General features: G+C 52.8%; 1 protein-coding gene across 1 annotated transcript in view; it reads right to left on the bottom strand.

The window, feature by feature from the left end:
• DOCK11 (dedicator of cytokinesis 11) overlaps window positions 1-25,930 on the bottom strand; it is a 119,276-nt gene that overhangs the window by 51,191 nt on the left and 42,155 nt on the right. The window contains exons 10-29 of the mRNA XM_054169378.1: window positions 24,866-24,949; window positions 22,846-22,986; window positions 20,036-20,239; window positions 19,299-19,421; window positions 18,038-18,120; window positions 15,367-15,489; window positions 15,124-15,200; window positions 13,818-14,002; window positions 13,649-13,714; window positions 13,384-13,476; window positions 12,850-12,973; window positions 11,546-11,667; window positions 11,066-11,152; window positions 9,903-9,992; window positions 8,372-8,490; window positions 5,072-5,141; window positions 4,814-4,939; window positions 4,196-4,267; window positions 1,959-2,105; window positions 752-835 (exon numbers count right to left, since the gene is read on the bottom strand). Of these exons, the coding sequence (XP_054025353.1) occupies window positions 752-835; window positions 1,959-2,105; window positions 4,196-4,267; window positions 4,814-4,939; window positions 5,072-5,141; window positions 8,372-8,490; window positions 9,903-9,992; window positions 11,066-11,152; window positions 11,546-11,667; window positions 12,850-12,973; window positions 13,384-13,476; window positions 13,649-13,714; window positions 13,818-14,002; window positions 15,124-15,200; window positions 15,367-15,489; window positions 18,038-18,120; window positions 19,299-19,421; window positions 20,036-20,239; window positions 22,846-22,986; window positions 24,866-24,949 (2,220 nt within the window). The remainder of the gene's footprint in view (window positions 1-751; window positions 836-1,958; window positions 2,106-4,195; window positions 4,268-4,813; window positions 4,940-5,071; window positions 5,142-8,371; window positions 8,491-9,902; window positions 9,993-11,065; window positions 11,153-11,545; window positions 11,668-12,849; window positions 12,974-13,383; window positions 13,477-13,648; window positions 13,715-13,817; window positions 14,003-15,123; window positions 15,201-15,366; window positions 15,490-18,037; window positions 18,121-19,298; window positions 19,422-20,035; window positions 20,240-22,845; window positions 22,987-24,865; window positions 24,950-25,930) is intronic.

Below are 25,930 nucleotides of genomic sequence, written 5' to 3'. Positions count from 1 at the left end.
TGTGGTTTTAAGCCTTAGCTGCAGATAGGCTCCTGGCCTGGACAGAGAGGTCTCTGCCTCCAGAAGACTCTTGCAGGAACAGTGTCTAAAAGGCCTCCATGAGTGACATAAAATAATCATTACAGAGCTTTTGCTGTAGTGAGATGGTTTAAACACCCAACATCACCACCCAGCTCAGCTGAGCCCAGCTGGAGAAGCGAATGGGGCTGGTTTACAAGCAGTAATGGAAGGCAATCAATGTATACAAACCAGACAGCATTCACAAGAGGCCAAGAATACAAGAATTCACAGGAAAGAAACAACACAGAAAACCCCTTGGAGGATTCCACTTTGGGTGCCCCCAACCTCTCTCCCTCCCCTCTCCCTCTAGTTGTTAGAAGAAAAGAGAAAAGGAAAAAACTATCAGGGGGATTTCAGTTAGCTCAAGGCTTTGTGAAGAAGTTAGTTTTGCTGCTCTGAGGGCTGGCTAGATAAAAGAGACCTCCCTCTCTGTCCAAGGGCAACATGCATGCCAAGAGAAAGACGGAGTGCCAAAGAGAAGGGAATGTGAGAGGTATTTGCTGTGGCACATCTCACAGCTGGCCAGTGAAATTTGTTTAGAATCAGTCTTTGTTTACCCTTTACACCAAGAGTGCTCAGCTAGAGAATTCTGCAGCTGTCCTTTCTTAAAGGCACAGCCTAAACTGTCACAGCTTTGGCTGATGAGGATATGTGCAACCACAAAACACCTCTCAAGAAGCATACTGCTTACCTTAGGGTCTTTTGGGCTGAATCCAGAAATGTAATCATTTATCAAGTTAAAAACAAATCCTCTGTCCATAAAGGTCAAACAACGCTGGAGGAAACAACAGCAACATGTGACCCACCAGTCAAAGCAAAAGCATCCACCCTACATCATCTCCATGCCACCCTCCTGCCAGCAGCCAGGCTTGATCCTCCAGGCTGCTGTTGACTTTCCAAAATATACCTGATCCTGTCTCTCTGAAGTGATTTCATTCATAGACTCACAGAATGGTTTAGATTGAATGATCCTTCAAGCTCATCCAGCTCCAGCCCCCTGCCATGGGCAGGGACCCCTCCCACCAGCACAGGCTGCTCAGGGCCTCATCCAGCCTGGCCTTCAACACCTCCAGGCAGGAGGCAGCCACAGCCTCCCTGGGCAGCCTGTGCCAGAGTCTCCCCAGCCTCACTCTCAACAATTCCTTCCTCATCTCCAGGCTCAGTCTCCCCTCTCCCAGCTCAAAGCCATTGTTCCTCAGCCTGGCACTCCCAGCCCTTGTCACAAGTCCCTCCCCAGCTCTCCTGGAGCCCTTCAGGTCCTGGCAGGCTGCTCTGAGGTCTCCCTGGAGCCTTCTCTTCTCCAGGCTGAACAACCCCAACTCTCTCAGCCTGGACAGGGGAGGTTCTGCAGCCTCTGCTCATCTTGGTGGCCTCCTCTGGAGCCTCTCCAGCAGCTCCAGGTCCTTCTTGTGCTGGGGGCCCAGAGCTGAAGCAGTGCTGCAGGTAGGGTCTGAGGGGAGCAGAGCAGAGGGGCAGAATCCCCTCCTTGTGCAGCTGCTCTCCCTGCTTTCATGCAGGAAAGGATACAGCTGCCTGCTGGGCTGCCAGTGACCACTGCCAGCTCAGTGTGCACTTTGGATGATCTCACTTCAGTGTGCAACAGAAATATTTAAAATGAGAGAAGATGTATTTCTTCTTAAGTCCTGGACAGCTGCTAGGCAGGGCAGCAAACTAGATAATACATAGAGCATGCCAGTCTCTCTCTTGGAAAGAAGCAAGCTCTTTCCCAGCAAAGCTTATCTCCTCCAGAGTTCTCATCATTGCAGACACCAGAGAGATGTCCAGGTACACACACATTTGTTTGCCTGCTGCTTATTTCTAACTGCTTGGGGTTTGTTGTTCGTTTTGGCTTTTTTTTTCTCTGATAAAAACCTGGGTGAAGGAAAGAAAGTGCTGACCTTCAGGAAGTTGGCCAAGCTGAAGTTGACATTTCTGGACTCTTCAGGGATCTCGTTGTAGCGAATGGTGACGTGAGGAATGATGGCCAGCAGCAGGGAATGCAGGGCGTGCTGGTAGGAGTCAGGGAAGCGCTGGGCCCGGGGCAGCTGAAACCAAAATGCACATCCCACACTCGAGAGCTGCAGGCCAGCAGCTGGAGAGGGCCAGGCACAAGGTCCTGCTAGCATTTGTTTGTGTTCCCTAATCAAATACTGGCATGCAGAAAGCACTGGTGGAAACTGTGGCAGCTAGGGACAGAAGAGGAGGCTGCAGGAGCCAGGAGGAGACCTGGAATTTTCAAATTAGCCTTGAGAATGAAGAGGGAAAGAAGGGGAAAGTGAAGGGGGGGAAGGAAAAATCTGGCCAGTCAGAATAGAATAGAATAGAATAGAATAGAATAGAATAGAATTAACCAGGTTGGTTAACCTTTGAGATCATGAAGTCCAACCTATCATCCAACACCATCTGATCAACCATGGCACCAAGCATCCCATCCACTCTCTTCCTAAACACCTCCAGGGATGGTGATTCCACCACCAGGGCAGAACATTCCAATGGCTAACAACTCTTTCTGTATGAAGAAATTCTTCCTAACATCCAACCTAAACCTCCCCTGGCACAGCTTGAGACTGTGTCCTCTTGTTCTGGTGCTGGGTGCCTGGGAGAAGAGACCAACCCCCACCTGGCTACAACCTCCCTGCAGGGAGTTGGAGAGAGCAAGAAGGTCTCCCCTGAGCCTCCTCTTCTGCAGGCTAAGCAACCCCAGCTCCCTCAGCCTCTCCTCACAGGGCTGTGCTCCAGACCCCTCCCCAGCTTTGTTGCCCTTCTCTGGACACCTTCCAGCATCTCAACATCTTTCCTGATCTGAGGAGCCCAGAACTGGCCACAGGACTTAAGGTGTGGCCTGAGCAGTGCTGAGCACAGGGCAGAATGAGCTCCCTGCTCCTGCTGGCCACACTGTTCCTGCTGCAGGCCAGGATGCCCTTGGCCTTCTTGGCCCCCTGGGCACATTGCTGGCTCATGTTCAGCCTACTATCACCCAGTACCTCCAGATCCCCCTCTGCCTGGTTGCTCTCCAGCCACTCTGCCCCCAGCCTGTAGCACTGCCTGGGGTTGCTGTGGCCAAAGTGTAGAACCTGGCACTTAGAAGTACCTACAAAACATACATGAGTGCCTGCCAAGAGGGATTTATGACTACATCATACATGTCACAGATACAATGGCAGGGGTTTGTGTTTGAAATCTTCAGGGATATGTTTGGCACAGAATGGCAGAGGTTGGAAGGAACCTCTGGAGATCATCCAGTCCAACTCCCCTGCCAGAGCAGGGTCAGCCAGGGCAGGGCACACAGAACACATCCAGGGGGGTTGGAAAGGCTCCAGAGCAGGAGACTCCACAGCCTCTCTGGGCAGCCTGCTCCAGGGCTCAGCACCCTCACAGGGACAAAGTTATGCCTCTTTATCCCAGGGTACCTCCTCTGCTCCAGCTTGCCCCCAGTGCCCCTTGGCCTGTTCTTGGACATCCCTGGCTCTCTCTTCCCCACACTCATCCCCACACTCATTTATAAACCAAATGTGGAGCTCTGGAAATGTGTTTTGGGGTGGGTTTGGAAAATCTAGACAGGAGGTTAGGAAGAAGTTCTACACAGAGAGGGAGACTGCCCATTGGAATGGGCTGCCCAGGGAGGTGGTGGAGTCACCATCACTGGAGGTGTTCAGGAGGAGACTTGATGGGGTGCTTGGTGCCATGGGTTAGTTGATTAGGTGGTGCTGGGTGATAGGTTGGACGCCATGATCTTGAAGGTCTCTTCCAACCTGGTTCATTCTAATTCTAATTCTAACTCTAATCAGTGCTCATCCTGATGGTCATTTTTGGATCACAGAATTGTCAGGGTTGGAAGGGACCCCAAGAATGATCCAATTCGCACCCCCCCTGTTATGGGCAGGGACCCCTGCCACTAGATCAGGTTGCCCAGAGCCACATCCAGCCTGGATCTAGCTGAGTATCTCACCTCAGCTGTACTGCAGTTGATGGAAGTGTGCTGCTGGGGAAGAAGGCAGAGCCAGAGCACCACAGATTTATTTAGTTGCAGTTACTTTGGGAAAAAAGAAAAAGTTTCCCACAATCTCTCAAAACATCTTTTGGAGGAGAGTTTGTGATGGCTCTGGAAGGCAGCACTCAACCAATTTGCTTTTACCTTGATTTTGTTTTCTTCCAGCAAATACATTGCCATCGACTTTGCCAGCGCTTCGAAGAAAAACCAGGAGTGCTAAGAAGGAGAAGAAGGCAAATTGTTGTTAATCTCAGCAGGATTCAACGTGCTTGGCTGTGTGGGGCAGCAGCAGTGTGGGAGGGAGGGCATTTTGTAAGCACAGCTGTGTTTGCACAGCTTGGCATGGGTGTCTTTGCTCCCTGGAGGAGTCCTGCCAGGCTTGGGGTGGGAAGGGCTCCATCCCCTCTGTACCCCAATGCACCCCGCAGGGAGCCACCAGAGCCTGGGTGCAAGTCCTGAGAAACTCAGTCTGCCTCCTCTGAGACAGCCCTCAGGCGTGGCCAGAAGAAAATGGCTAAAACTGGCAAAGAGAAAAGCCCTTTGCAGCGTCCTGCCACGAGCCACAGCGCAGTCAGGCTTCCTGCAAGGACTCATCTCTGTTGTAAGGGGAGAACCTCAAGCATATGGATGGCCCAAGCTGCCCTCGGAGCTTTGCTCCTGTGGTGGGTTTGGATAGGTCAAAGTCTTGAGCTTTAAAGTTACATACCTCCCCTCCCTTTATTCCCCTCCACCCTTGGCAGTCAAACCCTGCCAGCACTTCACCTTGAGCAGCTTATTGATGGCCAGAAAATCTGCTGACTGCTTCAGGATGGTGGCCATGGCAAGCACCAGGATCTCGTGGGTCATCTTCGCCTGGGTAGCACTGGGTTTCTCAGCTCGGAAGACATACTGGGGCAAGAGGAACAGTGTCAGCAGTGTGCCAGCTGCCAGCAGTCTGACAGCTGCCAGCACTGTGCCAGCTGGCAGCAGTGCAGCAGCTGCCAGCAGGCAGTCCCATGGAGCGGGGCGGTCACAACTGACCTTTAGGAAGGAGCGCAAGTAGTGGTCTAGACCTTCTTCATGGCACTTGGACACAATGTGCAGAAGAACCCTGGCAAGAAACATGGTTGGTGTTCAGCACGCAGTGCCAGGGTAATTTCCCCCAGCTCACGAAAGCGGGCACCATCTGTGGCCTGGGCTGCTCAACCCCAAAAGCCTGAGACCTGCTACAGCTGGCTTCACAGGGAGCCAGCAGCCCTCCCAGCTCCTGTGGCTGCAGCAGCCTTGCTACACCCAGAGCTGAGGTGGCCAAAGCCTCTTCTTCACTCTGGTGCTGGACTAGCTGCCAGCCAGACCAGCTGCCTTCATTGCTCTTTGCTTTCTGCACACAAAGACGATGTGGAGGATTCCCGAGAGCTCTGTGCGCGGCAGGATCAAAGCCTGCTGCCACTTCAGTTCCCGATGCAGTGAGCATTGGACACCTGGACAAGGCTCAGGTCTTGGATAAATCAAACCCACAACTACTCAGTTACCCAGCTCTACACCCAGTTCTTTTTGGCTACACCTACAGAGCTTCTGTGAGGCGAACCAGCCCGCTTCTCCCTCCTGCACAAGCTGCACCACCCACCCCCTGCAGCTCAGTATGTGTGGAGCTCTTTCCTAATGGGAATACAAGTGCCAGTGAGCAACCACACCGCTCCATCGAGTCTGCCAAGTGAGCACACACCCCCTAAAATCTCTGCTGAGAATGGGAACAAATTTCCCCCCCATAGCTGTTATGCTCTGGTACCTGAATCCCCTGAATGAATTAATTCTGAAAGCTCTCTTTAACTGAATTTCCACCATCAGCTCCTTGCTGCACGCACTGGATTGATGCCAGGCTCTTGCCTTGCAGCTGACTGGGGCCAGGCAGACCCTGGGTAACCTGCCAACTCCTCTGGAAGCGCTGCAGGTGGCTGATGAAGACAGAAAGGGCCTGGGTTCTCCAGCCAAGAGTGGGGATTTGCATTCCAGTCCCAGCCAGAGGGAACAACAAACTATTGCACATTGTCACAAATGCCACAGGCCAAAGCCCAGGGAGGAGCTTACAAACCACCGCTCAGATAAAGTGGGGGTTTAAACTGCACTCTGAAAGGCTAGAGGAGAAAAGAGTCGTCAGCAAGCAGAAGGCTATTGACAAGCTGAGAGGCAGCAGGCCAGGACAAGCTTTAGAAAAGCGTCTGTCAGTGAAGGTGGGAGCTGGACACCCAGCACAGAGCCAGGGGCACTTCTCCCCCTGCCTTTGTCCTCTGGGAAGCCAAGCAGAGTGGGATTACAGTGCAGAGAAGTCTCCACAACCTGCAGCATATGGCACAGGACTGTGACTGCAGCTGCCTCCAGAACCCTGGGGCACCAGAGCTCAGGCCCTGCATCTCTGGGGCATTAGAGCTCAGCCTCCAGTCTCTGGTTTCATGGCAGTGAAAGGCTGTTGGTAGCCTGATGCATGGTACCTCCTGAGGTGAGGGAAGATCCCACAGACTGGCATCTGGTATTCCCCTTTGCACAGCCCTGTGAGGAGAGGCTGAGGGAGCTGGGGTTGCTTAGCCTGGGGAAGAGGAGGCTCAGGGGAGACCTTATTGCTCTCTACAACTCCCTGAAGGGAGGTTGTAGCCAGGTGGGGGTTGGGCTCCTCTCCCAGGCACCCAGCACCAGAACAAGAGGACACAGTCTCAAGCTGTGCCAGGGGAAGTTTAGGCTGGAGGTGAGGAGAAAGTTCTTCACAGAAAGAGTTGTTAGCCATTGGAATGTTCTGCCCAGGTAGGTGGTGGAGTCCCTGTCCCTGGAGGTGTTTAAAAAGGGATTGGATGTGGCACTTAGAGCCATGGTTTAGTTGTCAGGAGGTGTTGGGTGACTGGTTGGAATCAATGATTTCAAAGGTCTTTTCCAAGCTTATTGATTCTATGATTCTATGATCATCTCAGTGGCCTCCTCTGGAGCCTCTCCAGCAGCTCCAGGTCCTTCTTGTGCTGGGTCCCAGAGCTGGAGGCAGTGCTGCAGGTGAGGCCTGAGCAGAGCAGAGCAGATGAGCAGAATCCCCTCCCTGTGCTGCTGCTCTCCCTGCTCTGGCTGCTGCCATCAGTTCAGGAGTGTCCAAAGCCGGGCAGGGAAGGTGCTTTGCACCTTTTGCTCCCTCTGGGCCGTGCACAAAGCCTGTACACAGCAGAAGCTTCCTGCAGAGCCCAGGCCCTGGTCGGTGCTGCCCTCTTGGGGCTGCAGGCACGGCTCAGCATGGCCACACAAACCACCCACTTCAGCCCAGGTATTCCGGGCCAGCAGCAGTGTAGAGGCTCTGTCTGCAGGGCAGCACAGCCGGCCCGTGGACTTGGAGCAGAGCTTCTGACTCAGGGCACTGGGATGAGACAAGGGCATTGGTCCTGCTGGGAATCACAGAGTCACAGAAGAGTAGGGGTTGGAAGGGACCTCCAGAGATCATCCAGTCCAACACCCCTGCCAGAACAGGGTCACCCAGGCCAGGTCACACATCCAGAGAAGGAGACTCCACAACCTCTCTGGGCAACCTGCTCCACATCTGCTGCCTGCAGCTCGGACGTGCCCCAGCACTCTGGAGGTTTTCGATGCCCCCTCACTGCAGGGAGGACATCGAGGGGCTGGAGCATATCCAGAGAAGGGCAATGAGGCTGGAGAAGGGCCTGGAGCACCTGGCCCAGAAGGAGCACCTGAGGGAGCTGGGGTTGAGAAGAGGAGGCTGAGGGAGGCCTCATTGCTCCCCATGACTCCCTGAAGAGAGGTTGGAGTGAGGAGGGGGCAGCCTCTGCTCCTTGGTGTCAAGCAACAGGAGCAGAGGAAATGGTTGCAAGATGCAGCAGGGCAGAAAGTATTTCTGTGCTGAAAGGGATCTCAAACATTGGAACAGGCTGCCCAGGGCAGTGCTGGAGTCACCACCCCTGGGGGTGTTCAAGCAGCTGTGGAGCTGGCACTTAGGGACATGGTTTAGCGCTGGGTCAAGGGTTGGACTGGATGAGCTTAGAGGTCTCTTCCAACCAGATGCATTCTGTGATGCTGTAACATCTCCCAGAGCCACCCCCACCAGCAAGGCTGGTTTTGAAAACCAAACCAGCAGTATCCCTTAAGGTTGCTTTTTGCTCCCAGGACAAGGTCCCCACAAGGTACCATGCCACCCAGGCATGCCAGGTGTGCCCCACAGCAGGATCAGAGGAGCAAACAGCTGTGGACAGCTGTCACTTGGCACCTCATCCTGGGAAACCACACCCTGCTTTGCAGGGTGGTTTGTGGCTTTGGATCTGTAAGTGAAGGAGAGGCAATGGTTTGCCAGCCACTCACATGGTGCAGTTGACAGCCACTTCATCTTCCTGGCTCACGTGGGTGAGGACTCTAAAGAGTTGCATAAGAATTACAGGTAGAAACTGAATCATTACTTGGATCTCCATGGCGTGCAAACACTAAAATAGATGTTCAAAACACAGACACTTTTAGTCCAACATTCTGCAGATGTTAAAACACTTACAGTCCACACAGACATCTCTGTGACATTAAGCAAATGCTTCAGGGTGTGGGCTCCAGCCTGCCAGAGGACAGGACAACTTGGCCCCCTAGCAGTGCTCCCCTGCCTGCCTTCCAGCTGACAGATCTCGAGCTGCATGCCTTCAGGGGAGCAGCATCAATCACTCATGGCAGGGATTAATTCTCCTCTCAGATGTGCTCAGGCAGCTAGGACCTAACTGGAGGTCAGGCGGTAGGATTTCACCTTAATAACCCAGAATTTAAGGCTGAAGTTTTGTCCTAAAGCCTTTGTGTTGCTTGTGACAGTTTTCTGAAGTGACTAAGTCTCATTTTCTCCAATGCCTTTGGAGCATGGAAACCCAATGCCTGGTGACTCACAGGGAGACTTTAGCTTGCTGTTGGAAATGAGGTTTAAGTGACTTGGTGAAGGTCGAGATCATCCGGTCCCACCCAGCCCGTAGACCTCCTGTGCCTGAATCTCACACATGAGTCCAGGGAATGTCATTTTCAGTTTCCAAACCTGCAGATCTAATGAAAGGTTCTCAAATCCATGTCTAATTATTTAAATGACTGAAATAGTTGAGCTAGTAGTGGTAAGGAGCCCCCACGTGTAGCTGGCATGGAAATGTCTCCCTGTCTGCAGGCTGCAGTGGGCAGGGCTGGGACCTACCCGGCCCCTGGACAAAATGCTCACAACAAAGCAGCTGCTCTCTTAGTGCTTGGCTTCAAAACTTGCCAGTTATAAAACTCCTTAAACATGACCTGAAACACACCCAGTAACTCTGTGGTGATACATCTCCACCACTGGAAGCAGAGCTGTTGCTACAGCAGCACTCCCCAGACCAGAAACAGAGACAGCAAACAGCCAAGAAACAGATTCCCTGCAGGAGCCTCTGCTGGACCTGCTCCGAGGTCCTTATTCATGCCTCAGCAATTGCCAAAAAGCTGGGTCTGGGTCACAGGTCATCTGTGGTCAAATTTAACTGACTGATAATCTCAGATCCTTTTCAGATGGAAATAAATAAATAAACCCCTGTTTTGAATGGATAATCCTGGAAACAAGAAACTCTGCTATGGGTTCAAAGGTTTGAATCAGTTCTAGGGCAACAGAGGAGGAGTGTGAGGCCACCAGGAGGAGGCTTTGCCATGAGCATCACACAGCCCTGCTTTGTTCTTCTGGCAGTGGGGAGCAGCAGCCAGCCAGCATCTGTGTCAGTAAGCACAGGTAAGAGCATGCCCAGAGCCCTGCTGCCAGTGCTGCAGCAGGTGTGCATTCCTGCAGGGCAGGGGTCTGGCTAGTCACTGATGGTCTGTGAAAACACAAAGATGGCCACCAACAGGCACTGTTCACCTTCAGGTATTTAACAAGCTCTCCTGGGACCTCCTTAGCTCCCGCCTGCACCAGCTGGCAGTACTGGAAGAATTTGTGCAAGTGCATGTCCTGGAAGAGACAAACAAGTTCAGTGCAGTAGCTGCAGTATTTGTCAGCCCCTGCTCTGCAGCTAACACTCAAAATTCTGCTGACTGACCTCTGGCAGCTGGCCATGTCCCTGGCAAAGCCCCATCTCACTACCAGTGGTCCCCAGACTGCCATTTCCCAGCACCACAGTGCTGCTGCCTGTCTTTTCCAATGGACCCAGCCACTGCCCAGCCCTTAGCTCCACCTAATCTTAAGGTGGAGCACAGAAGTGCCATAAGTGTTAGAGTTATCCTGTGGTTGCACTATGCCCAGCCCCAGTCCCCATCCAGCACTAGCCTGGAGAAGTGGCTGCAGCTCTGTGAGACTGCTTCACCCACCTCCTGCTGTCAGACTCTCCTTCCCAACCCTCTCCCTCCTCCTCCAAGGTTAAACTGAATGACTGAGTTGTTTAACCCTAAAAAGCATCTGGGAATGTGATTTGGTGGGGGTGGAACCACTGTGATGCTCTCTGTGCCGTACAGAATCAGTAAGACCCCAAAGCAGACTCAGCTGATGCCAAGAGCACGTTGCTGTCAATGAAGTGCAGCTGAGTGCATGCAGCACAGGACAGGTCCACCATGAGCAGTGCTGACAGGCGGTGCCCCAGAGCGTGTGCTGCACGTTCATGAAGCCCGGGGAAGTCCATCACTACTATAAGGTGGCAGGACACATGAGGACATGGTAAACCAGCTGCTGTCAGTAAAGTCTGTTAGTGAAGTCTAATATCTGGGGAAGCCTCTCATTTGCACCTGCCCTTCTACTTACTGCATCAGCAAAGCAGCTCATTTGCTGCACTGTTTCCCTGCTCTTGCCAGTTCCAGTGCAAGTGGCCATGAGAACATCAGCCTCCCCCTCGGGCTCACTGACCTATACAACTGTCTCATCACACCTAGCTAAAGCAGCAGATCCCTGCAAGTCAGCCCCAAACAGCATCTCAGTGCTCTACTGCAGACACAGCTACTTCTTTCCCACAGTGCCTGCAGCACACCAGTGGAGGAGATACAGCAGTCTCCTCCTCTGCATTTGTGTCTTTGAGAGCAAAGTGCTTGACCTACCTGGGTGTAAATGGTGGAGTCCAAGTGGATTCTGATTTTGAACAGCGGCTTTGCTCCATCCACCCATTTGGCATCCAGGCCGGGCTGCTGCGAACAGACAGCACAGCAGTGAGGAGCCGGCACCTGCAGACGCCTGCTGCGGCTTGGGGCTCCCCACCCAGCACCAACAGCTGACTGCAGCCACAGCAGGGCAGAGGGGCCCCAAGAGAGCGTGCCTGCAGAGCACGTGCCCACGCTCCTGCCCTGTGCCACCTGCAGCAGCCCACCCCTCCCTGCCACACCTATGCAGCCATGGAGGGTGGAATTCACCGTGTCCTGCCTCCCACCCCTGAGCGCTTCGACCTTTAGGGGCTGCCCTGCAACAGGCTTCTTCCCAGCAGAGCAGAGCGCCAGCAGAACCTCAGGCCTTAGGGTGGTACCAAAAGCTCAGCTTTTCTCTCTTCCTTTCACATGCAAATGCATTTCAGATGGCCACCCTACCCTCCGTGCCTCGGTGTCTGCCAGGCTCAGGTAGGCAGGAGGCAGGTTGGCCGAAACCGGCAAATGCCGCTCCTGGCTGGCAATCCGTCCGTCCTTCAGCAAGGGCACCCAGGAGTATCCCACTGCAGAGGCAACCAGTGACAAACAGGCATACAGCTTTAGCTCAGGCTCCAAAGAGAGCTGGGTCTCAGCCTGAGAAGGTCTGACACACAGCTGGGTTTGACCATGTCAGCCTGTGCCAGCCACCTGCTGACTTGGTGAGCAGTCATGGAATCAGAGAATTGTTTCTGTTGGAGAAGCCCTTTCAGCTCATCCAGTCCAACCATTCTCTAACTATACCAAGGCTGGGGCCAAACCATGGCCCTCCGTACCACATCTCTGCCTCTCTGAAACACCTCCAAGGATGGGGATTCAACCCATTCAAGCCCCTGGGCAGCCTGTGCCAGGCTTTCAGAACCCTCTAAGGGAAGAATTTTCTTCTGATGTCCAACCTAAAGCTCCCCTGGGACCATTTCCTCTCATCCTATCACTTGTTACTAGGGAGAAGAGACCAACTCCCACCTCACTGCAACCTCCTTTCAGGGAGCTGTAGAGAGCAATGAGATCTCCCTCAGCCTCCTCTTCTCCAGGCTAATCACCCCCAGGTCCCTCACCAGCCCTGCTCTCCAGACCCTTCCCCAGCAATGCTACCCTTCTTTGGATACCCTCCTGCATCTCAATGTCCTTCTTGGAGTTAATGGCCCAAAACTGAACCCAGGCCTCACTTTCCTGGTCCTGCTGGCCTCACTATTGCTGATCCAGGCCAGGATGCTTTTGGCCACCTGGGCACACGCTGGCTCACAAATCAGCACACCGAGGTCTTTCTCCTCTGGGCATCTTTCCAGACACAGCACAAGCAAGATCAGGACTGGGTTTGAGGGACAACACCAGTGCATGAGCCATAGTTGCTCAGCAGATCAGGGGTCCCTCAGCCATCTGGGGACTGGCTGTATGGAGAGGCATCCTAAGGTGTGCTCAGACTACCAGTGGTGAGAGGGGCCCCGGAGGCCCTGATCTCATGCGTGACCTGACTGACAAGAGGCCATTCATGCAAGCCAGCTCATGAACATCTAGAAAGAGCTGTCAGGCTGCACAGAAGCCTGAGCTGTAATACACACTTGGACCTACCAGCTGCATCAGGTTGCTTGCAAGAAAGGAAACTCATTGAGGGCAGCTTTTCAATCCAACGTTTTTCCACACCACTACAACCACTTTGCTCTTGGCCTCTGCCACTCCAACAGAAGTAGTTTAAGCAGTGAACATACCTTGGGTCTCAACGGTGTCCTGTTTTTTCACTGTTGCCTTTGTGTTAATTTCACAGCTGACATGATAGAAGGTGAAAAGCAAATGATGCTTTTGATGGAGGTGAATTGGAAGCTCAATTTTAATCTAAAATGATACCACGACAGACAAGGCTGTATTTTCAGTTGCAGAGTAATGGTTTCAGTTCTGATTTATTTCACAGAGGCTATGGTTGTATGCAGTTACACAAGACACATCCCTACCCATCTTAAAGAACTCCTAGACACCACTTCCATCACCTTTGCACATCGTTATGGGGGTGTGTGAGCGGTGTGCACAAAGCATGGCAGATACAGACAGCAGAAAACAAACTGGCACTAAAAGCTGGCAAAGGCTCTGCCTCTGCCCTGCCCTTCTACTGAGACAAAGAGCTGGTGATGTATTTTTTACCCACATTTCACCCAGCCCTGGGGGTAAAAAAGACAAGGTATCCTGAAAGGCCCCTTGGCTTTGTAACATCCAGGACAATCTGTCACTTCCCACCATCCCGTTTTTACCTCGTCATAGAACTCTGGGCTTTGGTTGTGGTGCAGCACAGCAGCATAAGCATTGGTCGTCAGGAGATGGCCTCCGGGTTTGCCATATATACACTGGAAACACAAATGGAGAGCTGAATTCAGGGTTGCTGCCAGCCCTAAAGCACCCAGCCAAACGAAAACAGGGAGCATGGAAACTCAGTGCTTTCCTACTGCCCTGCTCAGCCTGCCTGGCAGACAGCACAGAGCAGGGAACAAATGGCAGCCCCCAACAACAGGCACCCACCTTTAATGGCCTGGCATCAGCTTCATCTGAATCCCTGAACTCAATACAGACAGCAATATTCCTTGCCTGAAGTGGGAGGAGAAGAGGAGGATGAGCCACTGCTACAGGTGAGCAGCAGCACCCCTGGCCAGGCTGAGCCTGGCTGCAGCCTGCTCTCCACATTGCTCACCTTTGCAAACACCTTCTGGTTCTCATACTTCAGATGCAAGGGGTAGACATAGAGGTGGTTTTTGTAGACAGTGAAGGGATAACAGTACTTTGCAACTTCTGGGACAAGCTCCTCCACTTCAACTGCCATGTCCTCACAGCTCTTCTCAAAAGGCTTTATAGGAATGTAAGACGCTGTGACACAATCTGGAAGAGAAGGGAAGCTTGGGTAAGTGCACACCTCACAAAGAGGAGAAGTACAGCCCATGGGGAAGTAAACTTGGGGGCCTGAAGCTCTGCCATTGCTTTCAAGCATTCAGTTCACATCACAGGACTGAGTGTGCTGATCAGGCCATCAGAACCTAGCCCACGTTCATTGAATCATCAAGGGAAAATTCTCCCCTGATCATGCTACCATGGTTAGTAGCACAGAGAAGAGTGCACAGGCACTGTGGGGCTCTGCTCTCCCTGCCAGTGGGGACTGCAGAAGTGGCATTTTGCTGTAGCTCTAGGCAATGTCAACAGGTCCTGTGAGTGAGCCATGTCTAGGCTGGGACAGCTGCTCTGCCCAGGACCTACACCTTGACTCTCCCAGGCAGATCCATTAAATGCTGGTTGATAAATCACAGACTCATCACCTGACTGAAGCAGAGAGCCTGCTGAGTTGATGACTGGAGACCAATGTCTTGAGACGTGTCAGTCCTTTGCCACTCTGCTTCAGAAAGGTCTTTGATGGTTATGTTGCCTTCAAATACCAGAGCACAAGCCCTGTCTAATTCCCTGAGACTCAGGTCCACCATGAGGGAGAGTTCATCTCAACTGATGCCCTTCCAAAGCACAGAAAACAATTAAGACCACTGAAAAAGCCTTTTGGACAGGCGAGTGGTCCACAGAATGTACGACAGGAGCTGCCAAGGGCCCATGGAGTGACACTGAACAGGTCACAAGTCCTTTTTTGCCACCATTTCTTTAAATGCAAAGTAAAGAATCCCACTGACCACATTTGAGTAGCTCTCTGGTGTTATGGATCAAAAATGTTACATGAGATTGGTGAGACAATAACAGCAAAGGCAGGCAAGAGGCTTCCTTCAGATTTAGGATGTGATGATGGTCAAACTGCAAGGCAGATGCAGCCCTCAGGTAAACCTCTGCACTTGGACCACACCTCTCCACAGAATCCACCAGAAGGCCTCCCAGAGCAGTGGCTGTGCTGAGTTACTCATTTCTCCCTGCAGCCCAGACTCTTGCTAATGACATAGCAGAACACCCCACAGAAGCAGGAACTCCTGAGGCTGGAGCCATCAGGGTTTCAGACCCCAGATCCTTACTTGTGAAGTCCAGAGGAATGTCTTGGATGATGACATTTAACTGGGCTGGAATGACCTGCAGCTTTGTCTTCTCTGGTCTGCATTAGGGAGAGAGAAAGAAGAGCATGAACCCTGAGAGCTTAGGTGCAGAACACATCAGCAGCACTTTCTGTCACTGTTTCAGAAGCTGTCATCTCATGCTTGCACTCAGCTGCTAACAAATGTGTTTTAAACTGCCTGCTCAGCACCATCTCCTGCACTTACTTCTTGTACTCTGCTAAAAGCTTCAGCATGTCTTCATTTGAGATTTTGCTGCTGTCTTGCTTGTACAGGGGTGAGAACTTCCCTTCAGCATCAAGAGTGCCCTGGGAGTCTTTGAAAACTGGCCTGCAGGAGAGAAGAGACACTTCTTGGTGTTGGGAAACAGGCAGACACTGAGGGCTGGGACACACTGGGCTGAAGGGCAGCTAATCAGGGGAGAGGTTCACTGGCCTCTGATTGCTCTGAACACCACCAGATTGCTCTCCCAGCTTCATGTGGTGCTCAGACCCCACACAGACCACAACCTACAGTGTCATTAAAACTGCATGGAACATCACCCATTCCATAGATGGACAGAGCCACAGGTTGGAAAGGACCTTAAAGCTCATCCAGCTCCAGCCCCTTGCCATGGGCAGGGACCCCTCCCACCAGCACAGGCTGCTCAGGGCCTCATCCAGCCTGGCCTTCAACACCTCCAGGCAGGAGGCAGCCACAGCCTCCCTGGGCAGCCGGTGCCAGAGTCTCCCCAGCCTCACTCTCAACAATTCCTTCCTCATCTCCAGGCTCAGTCTCCCCTCTCCCAGCTCAAAGCCATTGTTCCTCAGCCTGGCACTCCCAGCCCTTGTCACAAGTCCCTCCCCAGCAATCCTGGAGCCCTTTCAGGTCCTGGAAGGCTGCTCTGAGGTCTCCCTGGGGCTGAACAGCCCAAACTCTCCCAACCTGCCCCACAGGGGAGGTTCTGCAGCCCTCTAATCTTCATGACCTCTTCTGGACCCTCTCCAGTAGCTCCAGGTCCTTCTCATGCTGGGGGCCCCAGAGCTGGAGGCAGTGCTGCAGGTGGGGGCTGAGCAGAGCAGAGCAGAGGGGCAGAATCCCCTCCCTGTGCTGCTGCTCTCCCTGCTCTGGCTGCAGCTCAGCACTCAGCTGGCTCTGGGCTGCCAGGGACCATTGCTGGCTCCTGGGGACTTTGTCACCACCTGACACCTCCACGACCTTTCCTGTCTCTCCAGCCAGGTGAGCAGGACACACTCAGCCCAGTTCCAAGCCTGGACCATAATGATGAACACCCTTCAATCCTCCCACAAACACCAAGTGGCAAAATGTCTTCCTAGTGGCACATGGGGTCAGAGCACAGAAATCCTCCTAGGAAAGGAGTGTGGAATGAAGAGCAGCCTCAGGACAGATGTCAGCAGGAGGCTGGACTCTGCCCTGGATGAATGCTGCATCATTGTCCTTGAATACAAAGGCTGTGGGTGTCTGTGTCCAGCATCTGTCCTGCTTTTCTGTGCCAACACCTTCCTCTGAGAGCCACAGGGAACCTGTTCCAGGGACACAGAGCAATGCAGCTCTCCACAGCAGGGCCACTCAGCTGCTTCATCTCCAAATGCAGCAGGGACAAATGTGAAGGCAAAGTCAAGGCCCATACAGAGCCTGCCGTGAGGCTGAGGCACTACTGTGCAGGCTGTGTGCTGGCTGCCAGGAGTGAGCTGCAGCCCAGAGACACCAGCCTGAAGCTGAGCAGCCAGTGCCACAGGACAACTCGGCTCAAGAGCACACATTGCAAGTTGTATACCACCAAATCCCAGCCAGCTGGGAAAGTCATCTGGTGCTCCCATGTCACTAGGGCCATGATCAGGGGGTTGGAGCTACAGGGACAGGCTGAGAAAGCTGGGGGTGTTCAGCCTGGAGAAGAGAAGGCTCCAGGGAGATTCAATAGCAGCCTGCCAGTACCTGAAGGGAGCTACAAGAAGGATGGAGAGAGACTGTTTGCAAAGGCCTGCAGGGACAGGACGAAGGGCAAGGGCTTCAAACTAGAGCAGATTTAGATTGGATGTTAAGAGCAAGTTCTGCACCATGAGGGCACTGGAATACTGCAACAGGCTGTCCAGGGAGGTGGTTGAGGACTCATCCCTAGGCCATTCAAGGTCAGGCTCGACAGAGCTCTGGGCAACCTGCTCTTATTTACTGCAGAGGAGGCTGGACTAGATGACCTTTGGTGGTATCTTCCAACCCAGACCATTCTATGATTTTACTATCCCTTTTGTCAGCAGCAAAGAGCAGTTTAGCAAGAGGAGGCAGTGGCAGGGGGATGACTTTGCCTTCAGGTCTTCCTCTGCCCTGAGGAAGGGGAAGAGAAAGGCAAGGGAAGCAGCACTGCTGCACGTCAGCAGTCCCAGGCAAAGCTCATGGGGTGAATGGCACTGCTATCTCCAGTCATTCCCAAGAACTTCAATTACAGCAGAGTCCAAGATAGGAGATAAACCCCAGCTGACCACCAGTGCCAGGCCAGGAGGTCCCCACTCTCCTCCTGCCCCTGGCAAGGGCTGGTGCCAGGAGGGGATGTCTGCAGCGATTCCCGCGGCAGCACGGCCCGGTGCAGCTCATCCCGGGAACGTCCTGCCCTGACAGCAGCAGCTACAGGTCAGCAGGAAGGTTGCTGCCTTCCCAGCACCACTTACTTTTTGTAAGTACTTTCTAATTCTAGACAGAACATTTCAGGCCAGCCCCCATTCTGGTTGGGAAGCAGAGCCAGATTCTGCCCTCGGCTGCAGCTTCCCTGACTCCAGTCACTTGGCCCTTTCCCTGCTCAGCCAGATCACATCCCAGAGACGTGATCCCACCGTGATCCCCCCGTGATCCCCCCATGGCCAAGGCTCAGCCTGAGGTGACTAACCTGGCAGCCCAGCCAAAGGGCATCCGGTACTGTCCCAGACGGCTGCACACCTGCTTGGCCACCTTATGGACCTTCTGGGCGGTCTGGAAAACACAAGAGAGGTTAAGCACGTGCCATGGCTTCCACACTGCCCTGGGAGAGGAGCAAAAGAGCTCCAGGGAGAAGAGCCTCTCCACACTCCACAGTGCACAGCTGCCCAGACACACAGTTGTGGAAGCAGCTGTCAGACATTCCTGGCTGTCACATTTATTAGTTGTGCAGAGTAGAAGCAGATACCTCTGTGGGCACAGTCATGGCAGAACTCCTCTGACTCTGCCTCACATTCTCAGGGTGTTAGTAGTTCATTGTTCAAAGAGCAGAAGTTTCTTTTCCAAACAGAGACTGTAGTTGGCTCTATCAGGGGGGTGGATCTCTGGAGGTCCCTTCCAACCCCCACCATTCTGTGATTCTGTGTGGCTTATCCCAAAGAGTGCTGGGAAGTGCCATCATCTACCCTGTGTTCTGTACACTGATATTCCAGAGACTGGCTGCAGCAAGGCAGCATCAGCTCCACCAGGGCAGCACCAGCTCCACCTGGGATGCAGAGATCAATGCTGGCAGCACCAGGCCCTCCCTGGCCATTCTTTGCATCAGTTCCCTCACAGGTACATGCCATTCTGCACAGAGCATGACAGAGGCAGTGTGAGCAGAATAAAGGGTAAAGCCCAGGGTCTGCTGCTGCTAGAACACTGCTGTTCCCAGTGGGAGTTAGGCAGGACCAGTTCAGGACAACAGTGTGCAGCACCATGCAGCAGTGCAGCCTAGTCCTCTGGGGATGATGTGTCAGTGGTTTTTTTGCTGCCAGCCCAGGCTTTGGCTTGGTGAAGTGCAGTGGGGACAGGTCCTCCTGCCCCAGCTGCCTGGCTCTTGCTGAAAATCCTCTGCCTCTTTGCAGGGGAAAGAACCCAATCTCCCAGGGCAGCTCAGCTGAAGCCAGACTGGGGACAGAGCAAGTAGCAGAGAGGATGAATCACAAAATGGTAGGGGTTGGAAGGGACCTCCAGAGATCATTGAGTCCAACTCCCCTGTCAGAACAAGACCACCTAGGGCAGGCCACAAAGGGATGCATCCAGATGGGTCTTGAAAGTCTCCAGAGGAGGAGACCTAGATAAGACCAGCATCTGCCAGAAAGAAGCTAAAGAGCAGCCAGCCTGCCCCATGTTTCAGAGCAGCAGGGGCAGACAGCATCGCCCAGCAGATGCCCTCCCAGGCCACGCAGTACCTTGCCGGGGTCGGAGTTTTTCATGTAGGGCTCTGCGCAGTGTGTAATGCTGCCCTGCAGCACCTTCTCCACACGAGCCACCAGGAAGATCTCCACATGTGGGTCAGTCACAGAGAAAACCCCCTGCAGCAGACAGACAGGAGGCTGTCAGGAAGCAGCACACCTTACCTGCACTGCTGGCTTTGGCCCCAGCCATCTCGCTGCTCCTTTCCACAACCCACACAGACTTCACTTTGCTTGATGCTGCAGAGGGGTCATGGGGGCTTCAAGGCTTGAGCATTGTCAAGTCTTAGAGTCACAATCATAGAGCTGTTTGGCTTGGAAAAGATCTCTGAGATCATCCAGTCCAACCATCAGCCCAGCCCCACCATGGCCACCAAACCATGGCCCCAAGTGCCATGGCCACAGGCTTCTTGAACACCTCCAGGGATGGGGACTCCAGCACCTCCCTGGGCAGCCTGTGCCCTGACCACTCTTGCAGCAAAGGAATTTTTCCTCATCTCCAACCTCACCCTCCCCTGGCACAGTTTCAGGCCAAATTGTCTTGAGCAGCTCTACCTCACGCTTTGCCCGTCACCGCCAGTGAGTCCAAAGTGTCAACTGGCTTAACACTGACCAAATCCCAGCTCAGGGAAAAAGCTGTCTTCTGCTTCTCCATGCAGCAGATCATGCCACCCCACCCCACTGCTGAGCAGCCCCAGCCCAGACACTGAGTGAGGGGAAAGCCAGGTCCTCACCCGTTTGATGTAGTGCAGGTGGGACTCAGGAACCCCATGGAGAAGGTTCTCTGCTGCACAGTGTCCCTTGGTGCCCTCGCTCCCGGCGGTCTCCAGCAGCATCTCACGGACAGGTGGAGAGTTCAGGTCCACGTGGAAGTCAGCTGAAATCTTGCAATTGTTTTTCAGGTCAAATAATGCCAAGCTTAGGAAAAAGGGCTCAACCTGGGAATTGGATTGAACAGATCAGTCAAAACACCTGCGTGGTATGGGTTGAAGAGCATCAATGTGCACTGAGTTCCCTGCTAGCTTTACCTTCTGCACCTGTTTGTCCCTTTAGGCTTTTCACAGAATCCTCACAGACTATCCATGTTTGTTTATCTGCTTTATACACACAGAACACAACTTTTTTTCCTGTATCTTCTTGCATTTTGGTCTAATCAGTTTCACAGAATCACTGAACCTTAGGAATTGTGAGGGGCCTCTGAAGATCATCCAGTCCAAGTCCCTACTCCTGCCAGAGCAGGGTCACCTAGGGCAGATCACACAGGAACACATCCAGGTGGGGTTTGAAAGTCTCCAGAGATGAAGACTCCACCACCTGCTCCAGGGCTCTTCCACCCTCAAAGTCAAGAAGTTCCTTCTCAGGTTTATATGGAAATTGCTATGCTCCAGTTTTTTCACATAGTCTCCTGTCCTGTCCTGTCCCAGGGCACCACTGAGCAGAGCCTGGCCCCATCTCCCTGACCCCCAGCCCTCAGGTATCTGTAAGCATTGCTCAGATGCCCCTCAGCCTCCTCTTGCCCAGGCTAAGCAGCCCCAGCTCTCTCAGCCTCTCCTCAGCTGAGAGCTGTTCCAGTGCCCTCAGCAGCTCCCTGGCCCTGTGCTGGACTCTCTCCTGTAGTTCTTTGTCCTTCTGCAGCTGGGGAGCCCAGAACTAGACACAGCACCAGTGCATAGAAGAGGGGGAGGAGAGCCTCCCTCAACCTGCTGGCAATTTGAACAGAGCTACTTTAAAGCCATCAATGAACTATAAAGAATGAACTCCACAGGGGGCTTTATGTAACTGATAAACCATGAAGTTAGGCAGAAAAGATGCCCCCAGCCCACCAGAGCTGCTTATCCTTTGCAATGAGAAACAGATCACCTTGGGAGTGCTTAAGTTCATATGCTAAGATCACTTCACTGACTTGTCCAAAGGCAATCAGCTCTGGATGGCCCAACACCCAAAATATTCCAAGGTGGCATGTAGCCAAGGTATCTGTCCCAGCCAGGAGAGCTCACACACAAGGCAGTCACTGCTGAGAATCTGCACATGCCCACCTGCCACCTCGCTTGTAGCTATTGATCTTGACAGCACCAGGCTAAGTGTCAACAATTCCAAGATCCTAGCAGGAGTGTGTCCATGTGAAGATCCAAGTGAAGGCCTCAAGATAAGACTGCAGCATACCCAAGGTGTTACAGCACAACTTGGAGGCATTACAGCAACACTAAAAATGTGCTGGTGAGGGCTGACTCTGGGGCTGATTAAGGATGAATATGAGAAGGGCCTCTGCTATCAGACACACATTTATCTGCTGGCAGATCCCAAGCACAACCAGCCTGGTGTGCTGGCTGTGAGCTGTCAGCATGAAACCACCACACAAAAAAAAGCCCCTGCAGTTCCAAGAGGTGTCAGACAAGGCACCAGCAGCAGAGGTGCCAGTGCCACTGCCTCCCCTGAGATGCTGTCTCCTGCTCTGGCACCCTTGCATAAAGGGTTGGCTCCAGCCAGAGCAAATGCAGGACATGATAACAGGGATTATCTTTTGGGAAGAAAGTTGGGAGGAGCCTGGTCTGTTGAGTCTGCCAGAAGAAAGGCTGAGCAGAGGTGTGAGAGATGCAGACATCAGAGGCTCAGAAGAGACAGGGAAGAGGTTGTTAGGCTAAGGCACAACTTTGGCATCGTGACAAACGCCTGTGCTAAAGTGAAGCTGGGAGTCAGAAGAAGGCTCCAGAAGAGGGGAATCCCTTAGCACTAGGGGAAATGAAACAAAACACAGGAGTGACTGCTGTGGAGATGGAGCTCAATCATTTACCAACAGCACTTTCACAGGGCCCCAGAACGTGGCAGACACAGGCTCCCTGTTCCCTGTGCCTCTGAACTGCTGGTTTCCCAGCAGCCCCAATTACTGGCAGGCTGAGGCATGTCAGGACAGACTCTGTCCCCAGACACATTTTCAGAACAGCAAAATACCCAGGCAGACAAATCCTGCAATGACCCTGGCCCAGCAGCCACTCCCTGCCTCAGGCCTGTTGGAGCTCAAGGCAAAATATCACAGAATGGCCTGGGCTGGAAAGGACCACCAAAGGTCATCCAGTCTAACCCCCCTGCAGTAAGCAGGGACATCCTCAACTAGATCAGGCTGCTCAAAGCTTTGTTGAGCCTGAGCTTGGACATCTTCAGGGATAGAGCCTCAACCACCTCCCTGAGCAACCTGTGCCAGTGTTCCAGCAGCCTCCTGATAAAGAACCTGTTCCTAACATCCAGTCAAGGCTCAGCCAGTCCCAAACCCCCTGTCATGGGTAGGGACACCTCACACTATAGCAGGTTGCTCACAGCCACCTCCAGCCTGGCTGCAAACACCTCCAGGGATGAGGCTTCCACCACCTCCCTGGGCAGCCTGTGCCAGGCTCTCACCACCCTCATGGGGAACAACTTCCTGACATCCAATCTCAATCTGTCCATTTCTATTTTTTTCCCATTCCCCCCACCATATTAATCTGCCTAGGATTCTTCTTGCCAGTGAGGAGAAAGAAGCCAAAGCAGGACACATCTGAGCCCCCCTTACGTTGGTAGGTCCTGCGTCCGACCTGTCGCTGAGCTGAGCAAGGAGGTTGAGGGAGAAGTCCTGGCAGCACACCACGAAGCGCCTGCTGCTCTTCTCCTCAAATGGCTTCACGTCTGGCTCAAGCCCTGAGAAGTCCAGCCTCTGGGGAGCAAACAAATAAATCTGTGCTCACTAAAGAGGAAAAGAAGCCCCTGTTAAAGGTTCACATTACAGCCAACACTCTCTTTATCGATTGAGCTTGTTGTGAAGCAGTAGGAAATGGGAGGAGACATTCACAAATGGGTGCCAGTCGGTGACGTGACACAAATGTATTCAACACATGCATTCGTGGGGATGCAGCAGTTCTCAGTGGTCTGGTTTGGAAAGCACAGAAAAATTAAACCTCAGTATGATTTCAGTTCCTTCCTGCTTTGCTGTAACCCTGGGGATCTTCCCAAACACCATTTAGAGCTTGGGGGAGAAAGCGGAACAGATGCCAGCGCTAGAAAAGTATCTTCCACTTTGAAGATTGGATTAGCCTAAGAGATGGTCCCTGTGCCTGAAATGGAGAGCAGGCACATGCTGCTGGGATCAGGAACATCTCCCTGTGGAATGCATATCCAGATGCACAGCAACAGCCAGTGCAGGTAGAAAGAACAAAGACTGCCTGCAGGCTGGCTGGGAAATCCAACCAGTCTTGATTCCAATCACCTCCTTCCTAACCCAGAACACCCACGCCTGCTCTGTGCCTCAGCATCTGCCCTTCTCAGAGAGCAGATATAGCACAGAATATAGAATTTGGTTGGTTGCAGAAGAGCTCTAAGATCATCCAGCCCAACCAGCAACCCAACCAACCCAACCCAACCATGCCCACCAAACCATGGCCCTAAGTGCCATGGCCACAGGGTTCTGGAACACCTCCAGGGATGGGGACTCCACCACCTCCCTGGGCAGCCTCTGCCAGGCCCTGACCACTCTGGCACCAAAGACATTTTTCCTCATCTCCAACCTAACCCTCCCCGGGTGCAACTTGAGGTCATTTCCTCTCATTCTATCACCTATTCCTAGGGAGAAGAACCCAACCCCCACCTCACTGCAACCTGCTTTCACAGGGAGCTGAAGAGAGCCAAGAGGTCTCTCCTGTATGTGTGACCAAAATACCATCAGCCAGATAAAGACCCTCAGCCTTCCCCACACCATCACACTGGGCACTAAAGCCCAGGGCCAGAAAACACCCCTGAACACCAACATTGACCATCTGGCACAGTCCTGTTTGCACTTCCCCCTGAAACCCTGCAGAAACCTGCATGCCAGACTTTGGGTGCTGCTACCTCAAAATGAAGCCATCTCAGCTAAACAGGCTGCAACTCTTGATGTGATCCTGGGAAACTTTTCCCATTGTTTCCTCTGCTTGCTTTAGAAGAGGACAGCCCATTGCAGGTGTATGTTCCTGCTCCAGTTTGCTCAGCAGCAGGCACAGGAGTGTGCACACCCCCCCCCAGCACTGACTGGGGCTGAGATTTCCAATGCCCACTGCTACAGCAGACCCAACCGACCCATCGCAGGGTGAAGAGTCCTGGGTGGGGAGGGAGGGCAGTGAATTCAGCCTCATCATTTGGTGAGGGGAAAACAAAAGGCATCTTAGATGCTTCCCATTGTATAATGTTTCCATTTTCATTATCTGACTAGGATATAGGCAAATTCTCAGAGCTTTCTGGGTGTTTATATTCTTCCTGTTGAAGACCTTAAAGTAGTGCCAGGAGAAAAGCTCCTTTCTACACTAGACCTTTTAAAGACTAATTAGGTTTCCTTGCCAAACCAGAATGTTCTTTTCTATAGGTGTGAACAAGCCAAAACTTGCCAGAAAGGGAAGCAGAGGCTATGAACTAACTTGGAAGGACTCTCCAAAAGTGTGTTCAGGATTGCAGCTCCTTTCACTGAAATCCCACACCTGGACCAGGGAGGGAACAGGGCAGGCACCACACCAAAGGAGCTCTTACAGAGAGCAAAACCTCACATTTGCAAGCATGGGGATTTTTACCTGGACTTCTGGATCGAAAGAGAAGAGGTTTTGTCTGCCATCATTTCTGCTCAGTTTGTTCAGCTGATCTGTTTCTCTTCCATACTACGACAAAGGAAAGCAGTGGTGTGAGTGCCTGGCCACACAGAGGCAAACTCTGCTTAGCTGGAGAGAGTGGAAGCAAAACAAAAGAAGTATTTTCCAGGTTCCCTTTGTGATATGTGAAATGATGCAGCCTCAAACCACGGAGCTCCTCCATCCATGAGGCAGGCAGATGAGATAAGAGACGTGGTGCCTGCCCAGCTTCGCCAGAGCTGCAGAAACAGAATGGGGGAAAATCTCTTCCAAAGACAGGGTGGAGAGAACCAGCTGTGGTCACAGAACCACAGAATGAGGGGGTTGGAAGGGAGCTCCTTACATCATCCAGTCCAAACCCCTACTAAAGCAGGGTCACCCACAGCAGGTTGCACAGGATCACAATGTCCAGGTGGGTTTTGAAAGTCTCCAGAGACAGAGACTCCACAACTTCTCTGGGCAGCCTGCTCCTGGGCCCCAGCACCCTCACACCAAAGAAGTTTGTCCACATGTTCAGAAGGAACCTCCTGGGTTCCAGCTTGTGCCAGCTGCCCCTTATCCTATCACTGGGCACTGCTGAGAAGAGCCCAACTCCATTCTCTTGACCCCCACCCTTTAGAGATCAGATCCCCTCTCAATCTGCTCTTCTCCAGCCTGAATAGCCCCAGGTCTTTCAGCCTCTCCCCATAAGAGAGGATCTGCAGTCTCCCTCAGCATCTTCACAATCTTCCATGTGACTCTCTCCAGTAGTTTTCTGTTTCTCTTGAACTGGGGAGCCCAGAACTGAACACAATACTCCAGATGTGGCATCACCAGTGCAGAACAGTGGGAGAGGAGAACCTCCCTTGACCTGCTGGCCACACTTCTCAATACACCCCAGGAGATCATTGGTCTTCTTGTCCACAAGGGCAAATTGCTGACTCATGGTGAACTTGCTGTCCACCAGCACTGCCAGGCCCTTCTCCACAGAGCTGCTTGCCAGCAGGCCAACCTCTCAGCTGGGGACTGTTC

This window comes from Dryobates pubescens, chromosome 18, assembly GCF_014839835.1.
Source record: "Dryobates pubescens isolate bDryPub1 chromosome 18, bDryPub1.pri, whole genome shotgun sequence".
Classification (NCBI taxonomy): Eukaryota; Metazoa; Chordata; class Aves; order Piciformes; family Picidae; genus Dryobates; species Dryobates pubescens.
The sequence above is the reverse complement of the archived record's forward strand: the minus strand, read 5'-3'. Positions and strand labels throughout refer to the sequence as shown.